At 37.4% G+C, this 21760-nt stretch overlaps 1 protein-coding gene across 1 annotated transcript in view; it reads left to right on the top strand.

Moving 5' to 3' along the window:
• Positions 1 to 21760, top strand: part of LOC131222953 (probable RNA-dependent RNA polymerase 5) — a 95916-nt gene that overhangs the window by 68256 nt on the left and 5900 nt on the right. Inside the window, exons 4-11 of the mRNA XM_058218213.1 lie at positions 1894 to 1968; positions 3988 to 4162; positions 5137 to 5332; positions 5420 to 5507; positions 5619 to 5759; positions 17330 to 17404; positions 17509 to 17580; positions 20258 to 20364. Coding sequence (XP_058074196.1) covers positions 1894 to 1968; positions 3988 to 4162; positions 5137 to 5332; positions 5420 to 5507; positions 5619 to 5759; positions 17330 to 17404; positions 17509 to 17580; positions 20258 to 20364 — 929 coding nt within the window. The remainder of the gene's footprint in view (positions 1 to 1893; positions 1969 to 3987; positions 4163 to 5136; positions 5333 to 5419; positions 5508 to 5618; positions 5760 to 17329; positions 17405 to 17508; positions 17581 to 20257; positions 20365 to 21760) is intronic.

The raw sequence follows: 21760 nt of genomic DNA, 5'->3' as shown, positions 1-21760 counted from the left end.
AACCTGTCCATCATTATTTATAGATCATTCTAAGGTATGGTCCCAAAAATGAAGCAGGTCCAAATATCAAGTTTTGACCACACTACATGAAAACAGTGGTGATTTAACGTTCACTAATAAAAACATGCTAAGCCCCACTGTAATGTTTATTTTCTATTCAGCCTATTAATTAAGTCATACAGACCAGGATGAAGGGAAAAAATCAAATATCAGCTTGATCCAAAACTTTAAAGGCCCATAAAAAGTTTTTTGTGGTGGGCATTCAATCCCTACTATTTGGTCCACTTGAGATTTGGATCTGCTTCATTTTTGGGACTATGGCATAAAAGGAGCTCTAAAAACTGATGAAAGGTGTGGATGTACAACACAGACAGCAAGGTGGGCCCTGCGATTAGGGCAACAGCCACTAATGCATTACCGGTGACTCCTAATTGGACGTGGATTGCCCTCGAAAGCCTCTGTGATTTCCAGCGAAAGCCTTTAGTAGTTACTTTCTACAAGAGAAGTTAGGTGGAGCCCACTGTGACGTTTGTAAGAAATCCACTCGGTTCATCCGTTTTTCTGGATCATGTTACGACATGAGCCTATTAGGTGAAATTGTCAAATTTCAGACAATTTTACCAAACAGAAAATTTTGAATTTAGAGCTAAATTTTAGTGTTCAAGATTTTTTTTTTTTTTTTTCGGACAGTTTATCAAACAAGTATTCTAACACTTATGGGTACTTGAAATCAAGTACACAATGAATCCAATACTTAAATTAATTTCGGATTTTATTTATTTATTTATTTTATTTTAAAAATTTTAAAATTCAGTTTCCCAAACACATTCTTAGAACTTGTTTAATAAAACTTTATTTTTGCACTTATCATTGAAGGAACTATTTTAAGTGATTTTTCTTTCTCAAGTTGTTTGGCAAAATTAAAATATTAAGTGTTTCATCTAAAATTTTACTGAAAATTTGAATATCTTTCCAGCTTTCCTCCTTTAACTTAACGCCTAAAGTTGAAATGTGTAAGTAATTTCAAATTAAAACTTTTTCTAAATGACAATTTTGCCCTTTTTCCGATAACATGCGTGTCTGCTTTTATGGAAGAGGAAAAAAGCCTAATTGACATGGCAAAGTTATTTACCATATCTTGATGTATGTGTTATATCCACACCATTCATCCATTTTGCCAGATTATTTTAGGGCTTGAGACAGAAAATAAGGCGGACCCAAAGCTCAAGTGGACCACACCATAGAAAGCTGTGCAATAATGACGCCCACCATTGAAACCTTCCTAAGGCCTACCATGCTGTTTATTTGCCATCAAATCTGTTCATAGGGTCACACAGACCTGGATGAAGGGACGACACAAATATCAGCTTAATCCAAAACTTTTGTGGCTCCCAAGAAGTTTTCAAGGGTAGATATTCAATCCCCACCGTTTTCTATGGTATGGTCCAATTGAGCTTTGAATCTGTCTCGTTTTTGAGATCATTACCTAAAATCATTTAGAAAAATGAATTGACAATGTGGATCTAACACATACATTATGGTGGGGCTCATTCAACATGGTTCGCTCTATTTATCTATCCATCTATCGTTTGGTAATGCTATATAATGTTTCATGGTGATAGTTTTAGTTATATTGTGAATATTGTGCATTTGCATGTTACATTGCACATGATGTCAGATAACTATTATTCACCTAGTAGGCTTTTAGTATAGCGACAAACTCATATATGACTATGAATTTGCAAAAGTTGATATACGAAATTACTAATGCATTTAAAAGAACCTATAGCATGTATATGAGTGAACGTATTTCTCTTAATTTTGGCTACACTAAGAAATGCCACTTTTACAGATTACTTTTGACTGCCTAATGACTTCTTTGTTGTCATGTAGAATCTTGATTGGGATTCTAAAAAGACACGTGTGTACCAATGTCATGTGGATCAAGATGGAAAGTTTACCTTCAAGGTTTGAATAATTTGCTCCTGCATGTAGCCTGTATTTTCAGCCACTCTATCATCTTTGTTTTAATCTTTAAATTAAAATAAAAATAAAAATTAAAATTAAAAATTTTAAAAAACTTAGTTTTGGGATTGTGATGATGCATATAATCCAAACAAAGGTCTTTGAAAACTTCCATGCCTAGATAATGTTGTTAATTGCAGGGGGGCCTCTTTCAAACAATGATTCCAATATTTCTGGCTCTTCTAAAGAATATGGAAGTTTCAATTTCATGGTTTGGAGTTTTGGATTACCTTTACGTTATACTAATATTCCAGTCGTAAATTTATTTCTTCTTTTTTCTTCACTTCTTCTTGACTTTTGAAATGTTGGTGGTCCTCTCAAAGGTCCTTGAAAACTGCTCCCTAGATAATTTCTCAACAACTGTTAAAGAGGGGTCTGTAACTGTTTGATGCAGTAGCTACTGCTTATACAACTCTACAGAGTAGGTACTAAGCTATCCTAGAAACCTGATCTGTCTCAATGAACAGCAAGGTTGGGTCTGCTCAAAGACTGTCGGGTCAACGGGAAGGAATAGGTATTTTAGTGATATTAAAATATTAGATATTGTATTACAAATTTCAAGCGCTAATAAATGGATGTGAGAAAATGGAGAAGTTATCCTTAATTAGATATTTGTATTACAAAACTAAACAAGCACAAAATACGTGTATATCATTAGAATATGTAAAAAATAAAATAAAATTCCATTTAACTCTATTAAATGGAGTTTAGAAAATGACTGAAACAAAAATGTTACTTGACTCAAAATTCAACCAACTTGCATCGAATCAATGAGTTTTATGGCGAGGCTTTTTAGTGAAAAATGTTAGACATTGTAGGCACTTTGGGACATTGCAGTTTCAAAAGTCAACTGTACCCTTCTTATAGTGTCTTTTAGATTTTCAAGTGATATTCTTGTAAGCTGTGTAAGAAGCCATGCCTATTCCTTGGCAGAAAAAGGTTGCATGATGATTTCATGCGCTACTTTGAATGAACCGTTGTATTATAATCTAAGCATAAAAATCATGACAGTTGGAAGGTTCTGTTATGTATCAAGTTGATTCTTACATAATTACTAAGCTAGCATCATCTACTCCAAATAGGGCCGAAAATTGGGTGGGTTCAACCCGACCGACCCATGACCGACCCGACAATGGGTTGGGCTTGGGCATGATGTATAGGGTTTGGTCTCGGGCTTGGGCCATACAAACGCCAACCCAATAAAACTTGGGTTGGGCTTGGGTTGCCTGACCCAACCCGAACCCGATCAATATATAAGTTCCTTATAAATTAATTATAATTGAGTGCGGATCGTCTATGTTGAAGGCACAGGAAATTCCAATGCCGTCAGGTTTCATTGGTCCATGTCATTTCTGATGACTCAAGCTAACAAGATACACTAGATTTGTCTCTCCCAAATAGATTGCATGATACACAATACGACTTTTAAAGAAGTAGTTGTCCTATATTTTAGCTTGTTTGTTTAGAAAAAATGTTCTTTATAATAAATAACTACATATATAATTAATAAAATTATAGGTATAAAAAATAAAGCTTGTATTGAAAATATAATAGACTAATGTAATAATGAAAATTTTAGCATATATCTACCCAACCAACCCGGCCAATGTGACCGAACCCACTTGGGTTGGGCTTGGGTTGAGAATTCCCAACCCGAGGTTGGGTTGGGTTGGGTTAGGGTTGAGGTATAGGAACCTTGGGTTGGGCTAGGGTTGAACACCAACCTGACCAAACCTGCCCGACTTTCAGCCCTAACTCCAAATACTATTTACTGTGTACAAGAAAAATCAAATTACTTCAATATTTTTCTCATCGATATATATGTATTCTCGTTATCTTATAAATTATAACAAAAAAAAAAAAAAAGCAAGGAGAGAAAAGTAAGAAAGGAAACTTATCAACTGTAGTCCCACTTTTGTAATTTCTTGTCACATTAAATAACATGCTCATTAACCTTTCCAGGGCCCATACCTGGAAAATACAATAACTCACCTACAAAGGGTGTTGGGAGATGACAATGTTCTAGATGTCAGGTTTGAGAAGTGGGATAAAAGCAGATGCGCTGATCGTGATGATTTGTATCATCGTATTGCAAAAGAAGGTATTCCTGTGGGTTTGCGCCGTTATCATTTTTTTGGTAAGTCACATTATTCTGTTCTCTTGTTTTGTGACATTACTTGAACAGCTAGTTCATGTTTTATTCCTTGACTTCTTTGTAACTGAAAACACGCGAAAATTAGCATTAATTCAAGGTTGATTGCACATGCTTTGTTCCCTTTTGTTTTCTTGCATTTGGAGACAATTAAACAAATTCCAAGATTTAATTTAAGGTTTTTGAACAAAGACACTACTATGAGTTGTTATGAGGTTCTATGAGTTGATATTAGGTTCTTGCTCTCAATTACTATGTTTCTTTTTCCTAAAAGATCAGTATATTGTAATATCCAGCCCATAATTGTTGGGAGATGCATGATGATGCTAATTGTAAAATCAGAAAATCAATGGAAACTAAGTTAACAACTTGGGCAAAAATCCCAGAGTTAAAATTGCTGTAAATTTATTTTTTCACTTAGTGTCATAATATGCTTCACAATGCAATCAGATATCCTTCCACCAATATTCACCCAAGGATATGATGAGTTTCATGTAATATGGGAAAGAAGCATGAAGGGGGCAGCCCTTTTTCCTTAAGCCAACTAATGAAGTACAGTGGGTCTCTCATGATCCTAATTTCCATCTCTGTGGAATCAATCACTGTTCAATGGGAACTTGTAAAATGAGCAACTCTTATCATACGTTGATGGGATTCCTGTTGGGCTTAAAAAGCAAGTATCACTTATCTTGCCTCATCTGAGAATGACTGCCCAATTCCAATACAACCTTAGTTAGGGCTGTTCTACGGCTGGCTTTGACACCATGAAAGCCTTGGGGATTCCATGCTAAGAATTTATTAACTACTTTGTTTACATTGCAATGGCATCTTCAAATACTGTAGGGATATATTTTCAGTGATTCTTGATTCTTCAATTCTGTTAAATTCGTGCACTGTGTCTATTTTTTACTCTTAAGAATGCAAACATGACGCACTTATGCATCACTACTGTGAATCAGTTTTCAAAGATGGAGGCAAGGAGAAGAAGAAAAATCCAACTTCTTCACCTGTGAAGTGTTATTTTGTTTGCACAGAGTCCAATGCTACTTTGGATGAGAGAAGGCATAATATTTTGTTTGGTAAATTTATTCACGAAGCACGGTGTTTGTTTATGCATATAATTACAGTTCCTGACATGGCTAAATATATGAAAAGGTTGGTAAACCGTAATCTTTACCTCATTTGGAAGCTATGCATATACTCGTTTTTGGTTTGATAACACCATTTGAAGTGGGAATGCAGGTTTCATCTGATTTTGTCCAAGACTACCAAGGTAGAAATAGATTTTGGGTCTGTGGATATTAAACGTATTGACGATATACCTTGCTTGGTAAAAAAATTCACCTTTTGTCCAATTACTTCTATTGTACTCCCTCCTTTAGAAGTTCGTATATTACCGATCTATCCTATGAACTGCAAAATAATCAATTACGCTTTGAAGGATGAGGAAGGGAAGCCTGTGTATAAAGGTGGTGAACTTTCCATACATACGGATGGAACTGGTTTTATATCTGAAGACTTAGCTATGAAATGTCCGAGGAATGTACATAAAGGAGAATATTTTATTCGCGGAGATGTTGAGGTTTGTGATCTTCTCTTTCTTTTAATTAATAATTTGTGGTGCAACAGTCTCAACTTTTTGCTACTCAATACTTGGAATTTATTAAGGGCACTACAAAAGTTTGTCGTCATCTAATGATTTACTTTACCTATGTTTCTTTATTGTGTGACATTTGCATTTTTCTTTTTCCTCTTTCTAATTGCATACTAAATCCAATTAAATTTGCTGGAAGTGTCCGATATGATGCACATTTTTATGGCATCAGCACGACATTTTGTCTATACCATGTCTTGGAGTGTCACATCAAGGAACATCTAGGCATCTCTTAGTGTTGGCATGACAATCACAATTTTTCTTCTTTGAGGTTCAGCCTTTTGAGTGAGAACCATTTTTGGGGTACAACTCACTTTTTTGAGCAGTCTTAGTCCCTCAACATTCCATTTACCTGAACTTGGAGTAAAATGTTTGCGATCATGGTGGAATTTTTGGGGTTTCTAAGTTGCTAGTTGGCCAAGGAAGATAAGCTTATGGAAAGATCCTTAATGGTGAATTAACCCCATGAGGATTTGGTTCCTTGGGATAGGATTGATAATCTATTGCATGGAAGTGTTGAGATGTGGAGCCACATCTGGACAGGGCCGCTCGACCAGTCGAGTGGGTTGCTCGACCACTTGAGTGGCTTGCTCGACCAGTCGAGGGTTCGCTCGACTCAAAGTCTGGAAAGCTGCAATTTTTTATGTCCGAGGTGCTTGACCAGTCGAGGGGCCCATGCTCGACTGGTCGAGGGTCCGCTTGACCAGTCGAGGAGTCTGCTCAGCCAATAGAGGTTACGCAGATTCGTTTGCGGATTTCATGCGGACTGCGTAGTTTTGAGGCGGTTTTCACAGAGGTGCGAAAGGAAAGTTGCCTAAACTATAAATAGGGGTCCCTAGGGCTATTCTAGGGTAATGAGAGTTATTCTAAGGTGTATACAAAGAGTTTTTTCTATACATCCAAGGGAAGAGTTTAGTGTATTGCTTGTAATCTCATTTTCTTCATAGTGGAATTTTGCACCCGTGATTTTTTACCCCTGTTGGGGTTTTTCCATGTATATTCTGTCTTGTGGTTTGTATGGAATGCTTTGATTCTTCTTCTAGATTATATTTCTTCTTGTTTTTCGTTTGTGGGTGAGAGCAGAGATTGGATCTCGGTTCACTAGTGTTGTTGGCGTGCTGCGCAACAACTGGTATCAGAGCTATTGGTTTAGTTCTAGTAGGAGCGATGACGGAAGAAGGGAAAACTAGAATTGAGAAGTTTGATGGTTCAAACTTTGCCTTCTGGAAGATGTAGATGAAGGATTATCTGTATCAGAAGGACCTCTATAATCCTCTAGAAGGAAAAGAGAAGAAACAAGAGAAGATGACAGATGATGAATGGTCTTTATTAGATCGGAAGGCTTTAGAGACGATCTGACTCTCTTTGTCTAAGAGTGTCGCCTTCAATATATCCAAGGTGAAAACTACAAAAGAATTAATGCATGCCCTAGCTACGATGTATGAGAAACCTTCAGCATCCAACAAGGTTCATCTCATGAAACGGCTATTCAACATAAAGATGTCAGATGGTGGGAGCATGGCTGAACATTTAAACGAGTTCGATACAGTCACGAGCCAATTGGAATCCATTGACATTATTTTTTAAGACAAAGTCAGGGCGTTATTGATCTTGTCCAGTTTGCCAAACAGTTGGGATGGTTTGGTGATTGCCGTGAGCAATTCTTCAAGGTCGACAAAGCTAAAATTCGATGATGTGGCCAGTCTAATTCTCAACGAAGAATCTAGAAGAAAGACATCAGGAGTTTTAGAGGATTCAGGGAATGCTCTAAACGTTGAAGGAAGAGGAAGATCGCTAAACAAAGGAGGCAATAAACACGGGCGTTCTAAGTTGAAGAAGAAGTCCAAGGGACCGAAAGACAAAGATGGGTGTTGGCATTGCAGGAAGAAGGGGCCACATGAAATGTGATTGCAGGGCGCTTAAGAAACAGAAAGGAAGCTCTCAAGGCGGGAAGAATTAAGTAAATCTACTGAGGAGAGAGACACAGAGGCATTGATCTTGTCTCTTGATGCGAGGAATGAGTCTTGGGTCATAGACTCAGGTGTTTCGTTTCATGCCACTTCGATTAAGGAAGTTCTGCATGATTATGTGTCAGGTGACTTCGGGAGAGTCTACTTGGGTGATGATGAGCCGTGCAATATTGTTGGAAAGGGAGATGTTCATATAAGACAGAAAGACAGAACTATTTTGAAATTGAAAGATGTTAGACATGTATCGAGTTTGAAACAGAATTTGATCTGAGTGGGGCAGTTGGCCGATATCGGATATGTGACGACATTCACCAGTGATTTTTCGAAGATCACAAAAGGTGCCTTGGTGATTTGTCGAGGCAAGAAGGAAAGTACTTTGTACGTGACTTAAGGATCGTATAGTTCACTTACAGTCACATCAACTAGAGTGAATAAGCAGTTATGGCATTAGATGTTGGGACATATGAGTGAGAAATGGATGAAAGTACTATTGTCAAAAGGGAAGCTACCAGAGCTGAAGTCTATTGACTTGGAATTCTGCGATGACTACGTGTATGACAAGCAGAAGAAGGTAAGTTTCAAGAAGATAGGACGCGCTCCAAAGACATATCTTTTGGAGCTTGTACACACTGATGTGTGGGGACCGGCACAAGTATCATCTCTTGGTGGCTCATATTATTTTGTTTCTTTTATTGATGATGCTAGTAAAAAATCGTGGGTCTATTTCTTAAAACATAAATCTAATGTACTTGATGTATTTAAGAAATGAAAAGTAATGGTAGAAAACGAGATAGGTAAAACAATAAAATGTCTCAGATCAGATAATGAGAGAGAGTACTGTTATAAGAGATTTGAGGAGTATTATGCAGCAAATGAAATCAAACATTAGAAAATGATTCCAGGGACACCGCAGCAAAACTGTGTGGCTGAGCGCATTAACAGGACCATCCTTGAGCACGCCAGGAGCATAAGGTTACATGCAGGGTTGCCTAAGACGTTTTGGGAAGATGTTGTGAATACTGCCGCATATCTCATCAATAGAAGTCCCTCAGCACCATTGGATGGTAGGTTACCAGAAGAAACGTGGACTGGAAAAGAAGTGAACCCTGCACATCTCAAAGTGTTCAGTTGCACTTCATATGTTCACATTAATGCAAAGCACATAAATAAGTTGCATGCGAAGTCCAAGAAGTGCACATTTATAAGCTACGGGCAGCATAATTTTGGCTACCGTTTTTGGGATACAGAGAATCAGAAAATCATCAGAAGCAAAGACGTAGTCTTCAATGAAAAAATGATGCATAAGGACAGTGTGCAGCAAAATAAGGCCGATGAGAAAGAATTCGTAAAGTTGGAAGAGTTACCGGACACGGGTGTTACAGTGCCACAGGATGATCATGCACAAGAGCATTATGAGGCAGAGCCGCAGACACCAGTTGTGACGAGGTCTACTCGGGAGAGGAGACCCACGGTCCGATACTCACCCCCCTTACATTATCTACTGCTGACAGATATTGCTGAACCAAAGTGTTTTGAAGAAGCATTACAGTCAGATACACGGGTTAAGTGGGAGCAGGCCATGGATGATGAGATGGACTCTCTTGAGTCTAATCGTACATGACAGCTAGTCACTCTACCTAAGGGTAAGAAAGCTCTTCATAACAAGTGGGTTTAAAGACTGAAGGAGGAACACGATGGTTCGAAATAGTATAAGGTCAGACTGGTTATGAAAGGGTACCAACAAAAGGCAGGTATCGACTTCACTGAAATACTTTCACCGGTTGTGAAAATGTCTATGATTCGCATGGTCTTGAGTATAGTGGCTACAAAAGACTTACATATACAGCAGGTAGATGTCAAGACAGCTTTTCTTCATGGGGACTTTAAAGAAGAGATATACATGCATCAGCCGAAAGGATACATGACACTAGGAAAGGAGAACAAGGTGTGTAGACTAAAAAAGAGTGAATATGGCCTGAAGCAGGCCCCGAGGCAGTGGTACAAGAAGTTCAACAGTTTCATGTCGGGAAACGGTTTTAGGAGATGTCATGCGGACCATTGTTGCTATTTAAAGAAGTTTAATGCGTCGTGCATCATCCTTCTTCTGTACGTTAATGATATGCTTGTGGCCAAATCAAGCATGAATGACATCTCAGATCTCAAAAGACAACTGTTTAGAGAATTTGCCATGAAGGATTTAGGAGCTGTAAAACAAATCCTAGGCATGAGGATAAAGCGTGACAGGAAAAACAAGAAACTAGTTTTGTCACAAGCAGAGTACATAGCTAAGGTACTTGATCGATTCAGTATGGGAGGTGCTAAGCCGGTTAGCACTCCATTAGCCAACCACTTCAAGCTATCTAAGGAGCAAGGTTCGAAGACACAGGAGGAACAAGACTACATGGCTAAAGTCCCATACGCGTCAGCTATAGGGAGTCTCATATATGCTATAGTGAGAACGATGACAGATATTACTCAAGCATTGGGAGTTATTAGCAGGTTCATGAACAACCCCCGGAAGGAACATTGAGAAGCTGTGAAGTGGATCCTCAGATACCCGGTAGGTACTGTGGATATAGGGTTGTGCTATGGTGGATCTGAAATCAAGCTACAAGGCTACATAGATTCAGATTTGGCAGGAGATATCAACAGCAGAAGAAGCATTATAGGTTATGTCTTTACTCTGGGTAGTGCTGCAGTCAGTTAGATCTCTCAGTTACAAAAGATAGTATCTATCAGTACAACGGAAGCAAAATATGTTGCTGCTATAGAAGCGTGCAAGGAGATAGTGTGGATGCAAAGTTTCATAGAAGAGTTGGGAAAGAAACAAGCAGATTACAAGTTGTACAGTGACAGTCAGAGTGTGATACACTTGGCTAAGAATTCAGCCTTTCATTCAAGGACCAAGCATATTGACATCAGATATCACTTCATACGTTCGTTAGTAGAAGATGGATCGATTTCTCTAGAGAAGATTCATACAAGTGAGAATCCTGCGAATATGCTGACTAAGGCGGTCACACGGGAGAAGCTGAAGTTTTGTTTAGCTTTGATTGGTCTTCAGGCTTGAAGACGGGAAGGTGGTGCACTCCGGATGTAGAAAACGAAGGTTTATGGTGATATGTCTTTAAGTGGGAGATTGTTGGGATGTGGAGCCACATCTGGATAGAACCGCTGGACCAGTCGAGTGTGCTGCCTGACCGGTCGAGTGGCCTGCTTGACTAGTCGAGGGTTCGTTCGACTCAAAGTCCAACGAGATACAATTTTTGGTATCCGAGGTGCTCGACCAGTTGAGGCCCATGCTTGACCGGTCGAGGAGCCTGCTCGACCAGTCGAGGTTACACAGATTCGTTTGCGGATTTGATATGGACTGCGTAATTTTGAGGCGATTTTCGCAGAGGTGAGAAAGGAAAGTTGCCTGAACTATAAATAGTGGTCCCTAGGGCTATTATAAGCTAATGGGAGTTATTCTAAGGTGTATGCAAAGGGTTTTTTTTTTTTTATACATCCAAGGGAAGAGGTTAGTATATTGCTTGTAATCTCGTTTTCTTCATAGTGGAATTTTGCACCCGTGGCTTTTTTACCCTTGTTGGGGTTTTTCAACGTATATTATGTCTTGTGGTTTGTTTGGAATGCTTTGATTCTTCTTCTAGATTATATTTCTTCTTGTTTATCATTTGTGGTTGAGACCAGATATTGGATCTCGACTCACTAGTGTTGTTGGTATGCTGCGCAACAGGAAGAGCATGAAAGAAAAAAAATGAAGAAGATCACTGTCTTCTTCCTTAAGTGATCAAGTTCTTGAATCCATAAGGTAAGTTCTTGAGTCAACAAGAAGTAAGAGTGAAATTTTGAGCAATTTCATTGCATAATAATCTAAGATTGCTCAAATACATTACTTATATGAAAGACCCCAAACCCTAAATCATTTCAAAATTATCCGAAATAATAAAATCTCTCTCAAAGCCTAATTTGTTAAAAATAAAAACATTCAAATAAACCTTACTGGTGCATTCCTGGCATTATTACAAGCAATTTCTAAAAAAAATACTAAAATCTTAAAATTGTGAGAATAGGAGATAAGATGAAAACGGAAAAAATTTTAAATAGTAAAATTTTCCTAAATTTGCATTTTTGAATCAGAGGTGTGCGTTTTTCTTTTGAAACAGAAGAATTTAGATGGCATAGTGGGCTAGTTGACTTGGGAAGCATCCTTACATAAAAGATTGATAGGTCGTTGGTCCAACCCAAGGGTTGACAACCCTAAGTATAGGGCCGCGATGTAGTAATAACTCAGTAAGACTGAGGTTGATCCACAGGGAATTTGGTGAGAATATACTAAGATTTTAATCTAAGAAAATGGTTGGTCTGTGTTTTTAATCAAACGGAATAGAGTTGTAAAAACAATGATAAAAAGAACTAAGGATCTAAAAATCCCCAATCAAGACTTTGAATTCAATTCATCTTCTTGAGTTGATAACTCAATTAGAACTGATTCCAATCTATTCTAATTGGAAAATAACACATTAATATCAATTTTAAAAAAAAACATCTAACATAGATTAGAATCGAGATAGACTTGATCTCTTATGAAGATCTAGGTAATCACATCACAGGGAATTGAAAGCATCTAATGTACCCGGATTAAACAACTTTACAGATTGATTCCTTCTCCAATCTAGGAATTCAATCACGTCCAATCATAATTTAACATAAAAACCTTAACTTTCGTTGAAGAAACGAATTAAACATTGAGTATCCATTGAAAGGTTCATCCCTTAGCCTTAGCTAAGAGATTGGCCAAACATGACTATTATCTTAAACAAAACATAAGAAAAACTAGAAAAACAAACTAGAACCAAAGGATTGAGAAGGAAGGATGATTCCAAAGAAGCTCCACAACTCCTAGGTCTCTCTCCTCTATCCTAATTCATACATAGGAAAGCTTAAAATACCTCTTTAAATAAGAAAAGTTCACACCGACTTGAAACCGACTTCAATTTTCGCACTTTTGTTATGCTTTGACAGTAGACAACTGTGGCCTTCGGTCGCACCAAATTTGGTGCTTGGTTGCAGCCGAATTTATCCAATTTCTATATAAAGTCTCTGTCTTCCTTAGGTCGCATCAACCATACCTTCAATGGTACCGAACCTAGCTTCAGTCCTACCAAATGTCAAGCTAAATTATGTCTGAAAATCACAGTTTGTTGCTCGACTATTCTGTGCACATTCGGTCGGACCAAACAGTCTGTTATTTATGTTATTTGCACTACGTGATTTTTCAGTCTTTTCTTCACCTTTTGTACCTAGTTTTCTTAGATCTTTGGCATGTGAACTCTTCATTAATGACTCCCAAATCTCCAAGTCTTCTCTTAATTAATCTTTTAAGCTTTAATCCTCCTTACGCTTGATTTCATTTTTGTTTCCCCGATTAGCTCGTATGTACAAATTAGACGTTAATTAATTAGTTAAGCACTTTGAATGCATGGAAACTAATGCAATTGAGAGGATAAATATGTAATATTTAAATGTTATCAATCGTGCATTTCGTGACAATGTATGCATCAAAAGTTACAACTGTTTTATGGTCCACACTTTGAGTGGTAATTTCTCTTTATCCGGAATGAATTTCTTCGAACCGGGTACACTTGGGACCCAGTACCTATGCCTTAGATAGGACTGTGTCTGATTCTAACGAACTACTTACGCTTTTGTTTGGGCTTCTTTTGGTCCACCCATGCTAAGTGTGCACCTATGGCACGTCCTACATCAGTCCCCTTCACTTGGAAAGAACTTGTCCTTGATTATTCAATGGACTCGGCTCATGATACTCATAGAGGTCTTAGTCACATTGAAAGTCCATGAGATCTACATGCCTTTGGGAACATCAACAACATAGGCGTTATCATTAATTTTTTGAAGTATCGAAACAATGTTGATCTTCTTATTCCTTAGCTTATTATATGTCTCAGTCGGAAACCTTTCCTTGCACAGGTGAACTAGCACGTTATCACCCACTTCAAACCAATGTATTCAAAATCGATTACGTAACGACCATTACGTAACGGTAATGGTCATAACTATTATGCATTATGGGGTCGAAACGGTTGTAACGGTTGTTACAGAAAAACAGGCCGTAATGGCCTTGTAACGGTCCCATAACAGACCATAACGGTCCCATAACAGTTTTTTTTAAAAAAATAAAAAATGGCCATAGTGACCGATACAGGGGCCATAGTGGTTGTTACGGCCCGTATCATAACGGTAACGGTGGTGGTCGTTACAGCCACCGTTACCGTTTTGGAACACCTTGCTTCAAACAACTTTTGGCGTCAATGTTTATCAGCCTCTTCCTTATACTCAACATTAGACTCCTATACATTCTTTGGAATATTCGTGAGTTCTACTTTTCTTCTTTACTGCCAATGCATAGATCTCCTCCATCTCCTTAGATTCTTTAATGAAATCTCATATGATTAGGAGAGACAACTCCTCCAGTTTAGAACCTTTGGGTTGGTTCTCCATTCTCATAGGGACGAGGATAATCTTTTTACCCTCTTTAACAAAAATGAATATATTATCCCATTCTTTATGCATGGCATCAATATCGTATTGCCATGGTTGACTAAGTAACATGTGATAAGCTTCCATATTAACTGCGTCACACATTACTTCGTCATTATAATATTTACCAATGGAGAAGCAAATACGAACATCACTCAGTTACCTTTGTTTCATTATATTTCTTGATCCATCCAATCATGTGTGGAGATGGGTGCTTCTCCGTCTTCAGTTGCAGCTTTTCCACCATAATCTTCGATACGATATTCTCGCTGCTGCTACCATCTTATGATTAGATCACAAATCTTTTTATTCACAGTGCACTTTGTTCAAAGGATGTTGTGTTGTTGCGGATCTATTTCTTTCTTTACCCTATATAACAGCTTCCTCATGATCAGAGTGGTGGTCTGCGATTTACCATGATCGGGTGGTGGCTTGCAATTTGTCACCGGTGTGGCACTACAAACATGATGATCGCGAGCTCCATTGTTGATCTCAGGTTGCTCATCATTACAAACATGGATTTGTCTTAAGGCCTCTATTAAACGGTCAATCGTCCCCTGCAATCCTTGCATGGCTCGCAAATTCTCCCTTTGGAAAGCTTCAAACACCGCCGTTGTCATAGGATTGTCCCCTATAGCATTGTCCATTGGGTTATTACCCAAACCATTATTACATGCCATCGAATCAAGAAAAAGCCTCACTCTGATACCAATTGCGTAGGGAAGAGAAAAAACAATGAAGAAGATCACAGTCTTTCTCAAGTAATCAAGACCTTGAATCCACAATGTGAGTTTTAGAGTCCACAAGAAGTAAAAGAGGAAATTTGAGTAATTTTATTGAATAATAATCTAAGATTTCTCAAATACATCACTTATATGAAAGACCCACAACCCTAATTTATTTAGAAATGATTGAAAATAGCAAAATCTCTCCTAGAGCCTAATTTGTTAAAAATCAAAATGTCCGAATAAATCTTTCCAGAGCATTCCCGGTACTATTATAAGAAATTTCTAAAAAAGAGAAAAATCCTAAAACTGCAAAATAAGGAGATATGATTAAATAATAATAATAATAATAACAATAACAACAACAACAACAACAACAACAATAATAATAATAATAATAATTAAAAACTAATAAATTTTTCCTGAAATTGCAATTTTGAATTGGAAGCCTGTGTTTTCTTGCAAAACAAATGAATTCGGGTAACGTAGTAGGACAGTTGAATCCGGAAGCATTGTTTTGGAAATATCGATGGGTCGTGCATTTCGTGATGATGCCCGGAGTAAAAGTTATAGTTGTTTCATGGTCCACACTTTGAATGACAATTTCTCCCCATTGGGAATGAATTTCTTTGAATCGAACACGCCTGGGACCCAGTTATGTCATGCCCTATGTAGAACTGGGTTCGGTCCTAATAGACTACTTCCGCTTTCGTTTGTGATTCTTTTGGACTAGTCGTGCTAAGAGTGCATCTATGGCACATACAACATCATAATCATGAATTTTGTTCATCAAAGACGCTTTCTACCCTGATGGTTCGTGAAATGTGGAGTTGCATGTTATCTAGTATTCTCTCATGGGTTTAGTACATGATCTAATGCAATCTAATATTAAAGTCAATGATGTTCTTGACAAGCTGATTCAGTAGTTAAGAGCACAAGGAAACATCACTGTGAAATTGACATGGGATTGATGGAGATGTATAGATCAAGAGTGTTGTGGAATAAATGGGGTTGGAGTAAGGAAATTCATTCTAAGTAATCAATTTCCTTTTGGAAAATTTTCAAAGGTATAATTCCCTTCACAACATTGTACAAGGGCTTTGTATTAGCTTACCATCAAGATGTGTTTGCTATAGTGGTAATGAAGTTGAAGATATTATTCACTTGTTTAGAAACAAGGTCATAACAAGAAATGTATGGGGTTATTTCTGCTGGATGGTATTCCGTTGTTCAGAAATTCCTTCTCTCTCTCTCTCTCATCACATGTGAACCTAGTTTTTTAGTGAAGCTTTCACAATTTTTATTTTTATTTTTGTTCTTGGATAATAGGTATTTTACCAATCATGATTGCTTGGGAGATATGGAAAGAATGAAACCATCTCAAATACGAGAACAAGATCATAACTTTGGCTGTAGTTATTACAAATGTGTTGTTCTGGCCCCAAGATGTTAATAAGAATTGGGATTGTGATGAGGATTGTAATTTTCGTAACTAGTTAACGCTTTGGTATCATCATTCCATCAAGCCGGCTGCAGGGAAAAAATTGTCCTAACTAAATGGTTACGACCTAAATGGAGCTTCTCGTGGTTACTCGAGTAATGATGGATGTGGAAATGTTATTAGAAATAGACAAGGTGAATTAATATTTGCTTTTGCCCTCTTCTATGGATTTTGAGCAAATATTTTGGTGGAAATCAAAGCTTTTGTATTTGAAGGTCTTCAGTTCTGCAAGTCCCTCAATGTAAATGTTCTAGTTTTGGAAAGAGATTCAAAGTGGTGGCTAATGTCTGTCTATTAAATTCTTTCCCTCCCTGGCATGTGTGGTATTGGTGGGTTGAATGTCAAGTTCTGTCAGGTGAATTAGGGAATTATCTAAATCATGTCTACCAAGAATGTAACGAGGTGGCTGATGACCTGGCTAAATATGCATGTGATTCAGAGCAAAATATTGCCTTCTCTTCCCTGGAAACAGTTCAATCAAATATTGGTGCTACTGTTCACCTTAACCTGAAAAAACAAGATTTCTAGGGAATGATCCCTACATGGTGGGCCCGTAGTCCAATGGTCTAGATCACTAAACCATGGGCCTATACTGTCCATCTCCTTAGGCTCATGATCTCATAATTCCTCATTAGCTATTACTTGAGCATGCATTGATATCATTTTTGTTATCTTTATGTTTCTCCATCTTTTGCTTGTTTTTTGGCGTATTTTAGCTGAATGTCTTTCTTCCTTTAGAGAATGCTGGATCAGGCTGAAGTTGTGGAGAAATCTTCAACATTAACACAACACAAATCTGTCACTGGGGATCCAGTATGTACATTATGTCTCTATGTCTTTTCTTTAATGCTAGTCCAAATCCCCTTCCTAATCAATTGTTCTTGATGGAACTTTTGTTTTGTTTCTCTATCCTCTAGCCTTTACTTATCCAGGTTAGGTTGTTCTACAATGGTTGTGCTGTAAAGGGTACCTTGCTTGTCAATAAAAAGGTACAAGTATTTTCATTTTCATTTTTTTTTTCCATCCATTTTTAGGTGAAACTTCTAAAGATAACGTGAGATTTTGGTTAAGACCATTATTGACACTTGCCCGATTGGTGTGGTGCTTCTCATTTAGTAGTACTAACTTTGTTGGCAAATGTGTTATGGAGATTTTAGATTTTTATTTATTTGACTTTCGACATGAGTCCATGCCTGTTTGATTGGTGGGAAAAAAAGGAAAAAGAAAATAAAATGTAATAGTTTTCCAATAATGATTTCCATGACTGCAATTGAAAATGTATTCCCATGGATTCCATTTTTAAAGTTTTGTTTGAATAAAAAGTGAAAATCTTATATTTGTGCGATAATGGTCACCTCGTATCTTGTGCATAAGAATTCGATATGAAGAAGGGTAATGATTGCTACATGAAATCCATTGTTTGTTTTTTTTTTTTTTGGCCAACCAAACATAGCGAAATGTGTAAGTATGAGAAAAGTGCTTCATTGTCCTTTCTTTTTCCTCCTAGCAAAGATGCCCTTAATTGAATATCAATCAACATCTTATTGACAGGACACAATTACTCCTTTTGTGTGGAAACTCTTTTTGCAGTTCAGCAAGTTTTGAGTAGTTCTTGTGTTTTTGTTCCTTAACATGATGCAGAAATATGGAATTAATACCCATATTTATAAGATACACCCTTTTATCTTTTAAAAATGTAGATTAAAGTACCGTGTAATTTTTTTCTCGGGAGATTGCATTGGTAATTGGTATAAACATATACCCGATGACTACCGCAGGTCCTGCCACATCAAATTGGTTTCTTCTTTTAGTGCACTAGGGAAAATATTTGCCAATGGTTCTACGTAGGTGTTGGAAGATGCTCCCATTGAAGTATTTACTTTTGGGAGTATATGATGTAGAGCGGGTCGCAAACAGTTTCATGGCCAAGATGGATCAGAAAAGGCCCAGTCAACTATAGAAGTGATCCGGACTGTCAGACCTTAAATTGGGCATATCTCGCAATCTAGAATGAGTTATCAGACATAAAATATATGATTTTGGGGTAGAACGAGCTACTTTAGCCACCCAACGCTGCTACGTTGGGTTATGCAAGCCGGATTTGCGAAATACCATCAGATCGACGGTTGTTTCCCTATTTTAATTCTGTTTTTACTATAAATAGTACGTTTTAGTTTGATTATAACTCTTCATCCGTTGGGCTTTAGGAGTTGCGCCAACACGAAAAGTGCTTAGGAATAGCGTGGTGAAGCCAAATAGGACACTTACTATTTTTGGCTGAAAACCTTGTGCACTAGTAGACATCACGACCGTCTATAAATAGTAAGTTTACTATTTATAGTAAGTTGCGAATTCTAGGAGTTTTAGTTGTAGTTTGATTTTGAAATTTCTCTCATTGCTTAGTATCCCTATGTAAAAGGTTGTGAACTCGTTTATTTCATTCATCAATCAAATTACAAATTTTATAGAATTTATTTCTATTTTGTTTTTTTTTTTTTTCCTCGTGGATTCGAGAAGTCTCTATGAGGAGTCCAGAGAAGCTCCATGGATTCAGAGTAGTTATCCTTGAGGAAGACAGTGATCGACCTCATCACGTTCATCCTTGTGTCAGTATACCAAACTATCCCTATTGTGAAGCGTAGAATACCTTGATTTTTCTTCCGCTCTCTAAGGGTTTTGTAGCACAAGATGGGGACATTTCAATGGCCATGATCAGCCCATAATCTTAATTTTAGAAGCAATTTTGATAAAAGTAAATATATTTGCTGATTTAGATTTTATGTACATCACTTATATAGATAGAATCATACCATATATATTTGATTGGCATCAAACTAATTGAATATAGAGTATCACACCTTGTGTTAATATGGCATCAAACATGTGAGTATTGAGGAATTGCTTCCTAAAGTAGGAGAATCTCTTTGGATGTGCATAAAAGCCTCAAAATTTCATTTTGACTATGCTAAAAATGAGTCATTCACATGTATATATACTTTTTCCAAAGTAAAAGAAAGTGTCTTGTAAATCCAACCATCTATTCCAGTAAAGTATTAATGATGAATAAAATATCCCTTAATCCCATCACAACTATACAACCCTTCTATAAGTCTGTCATAATCTATTAAGTCTGGGGCTTTGTCGTTTCTATTTCAACTGCTTTTATTTTGTCCCATAGCGCTTGTATAAGCTTAGTGTTTTCTTGTTCGAGTCAGCCATTACTTGGTACCTATCTATACATGAAACATAACCGAGAGTGCAACCGGCTTCTTTTCAAGAGTTTGTTAATGCTCCTTTAAAAAAAAAAATTTAAAAATTAAAAATTTGCAATTTCTCTTGTTGTGCTTTCTTAGTTAAAGAGAACACATTGTGGTGATTGTAAATAATTGGTAATATTTGAACTGTGGATGTAGTGGCTGTAAATACTTCTTTTTCATTATTAATTACACATTTGTTACTTACATTATTTTATTATTTGAATTCTAATGCATGTTTTTATATCCCCAAGTGATGCCTATTAGAGTTAAGAATTTTAGGCAATAGTTTTTTTTTTTTTTTTACTTCTTCTTTTTCTGCTGAATTATTTCTCGAATTATGCTTGGTTATTACCTTTGCTTTGCAAGAGTACATCCTCTTAGCAATTTTGCCCATTGTCGCTATTTGCAGCTTCCTCGGAACACGATTCAGATACGACCTTCAATGATAAAAGTAGAGACAGATCCAAACCTTTCAAATATCCAATCTTTCAACTCTCTGGAGATTGTCTCTACAAGGTATACTTGGATACAATGAATTGGGATAAGTGAGTGATTTTATTTTGACCTTCTGATTTGCTTTATGGGATGTGGATCACTGATGGTCCAGCAGAATAAAATTAGATGTCTCCATCTTATGCGGATGTTAGTAGGGTTGGTTTGACCTTATTCTACTACGTTCCCTAGGGAACTTCTACTGCACTTAGATTTCTTATTGCATTAGGTTTCTTGGTCATACGATTATTCATTTTTAATCCTTGATCTTATTACATGTTGATATCAATTAGTACTTTAAATGGATTCCTGATATGCTATTGTTCAACTACTGAGGATTTTACTTATGGCTTATTTCTAATACCCATACGTAGTTGTATCCTTGATCTTGGGGAATTAGATACTTCCGTAGCTCTGTAATGGGTTGTGGTCCTAGTTCTTTGCAGATAACAGCCCCATGTTTCAACAATACGAACCTTTTACTGAGTATACGTTTGGAAGAACCTGTAAACTTTGTTTCTGGTTTTTATCATATTCAGAAGTTTTGTCTCCATAATATAGAAGCATTAAGGCTTAATCCTATGCCTTACACATCTCAGTGATGCCTCTCTTCCCTATAATGTCATTGGTGAATCAACCTTCGATGCCTTTTTTTTTTTCTCTTTACTTGTGGAATGCTGCTTGAGGTGCTTCATAGCTTGGTTTCAAGCATCAGAGTTACAAGGATACACATTTTTGTTTTTACATCAGAATGGTTTTTCTTTTCTTATTGAATCTAACCACATCTCATCTTTCTATAAATCATCAAGTATCTTAGTTAATGGAAATTTTGTATCCTTGACCTTATAAGAGTTGTCAAATTGGAGGCCATGCATGTCCTTTTTCCTGTCTTCCACATGGCACTAATTTTATGTGCAATATGCTTCTATGAATTAGGTTTTTAATTCACAATATTGGGATTATTAATCTTCTTGACATTTGGTTGACATTTCCCCCGATTCCCCATCTTACCCTGTCTCAATATCTCATATGAGCCACTTGCCTCACATGGGCCACCCACCCCGAGTGTGTCCCTGCATCCTATAGGCTACCCTACTCAAACCCAGGGTGAAAATGCCCCTACATTAATCACTCCCGGTGAGGAGTCTCGAACATGAGACCTCCCGCTCTGATACCACTTTGATGTGGGATAATTAACCACTTGCTCTGAAAGCTCAAACTTATAGAGCATGACGAATCAATCCATTTATAGCATAGCCCAAGCCCCACATCCCATGGGTTAGGACCTCGGGCGAATTCCCTCATTGGCCCTACATCACATGGGTACCGCCTCACATGAGCAACCCACTTCACATGGGCTGCCCACCCCGAGTGTGCCCCTGCATCCCACAGGCAACCCCACTCGATCCCGGTGTGAAAA

The sequence above is a fragment of the Magnolia sinica genome, chromosome 13 (assembly GCF_029962835.1).
Source record: "Magnolia sinica isolate HGM2019 chromosome 13, MsV1, whole genome shotgun sequence".
Taxonomy (NCBI): Eukaryota; Viridiplantae; Streptophyta; class Magnoliopsida; order Magnoliales; family Magnoliaceae; genus Magnolia; species Magnolia sinica.
This window is presented reverse-complemented; position numbering and strand designations above follow the sequence as displayed.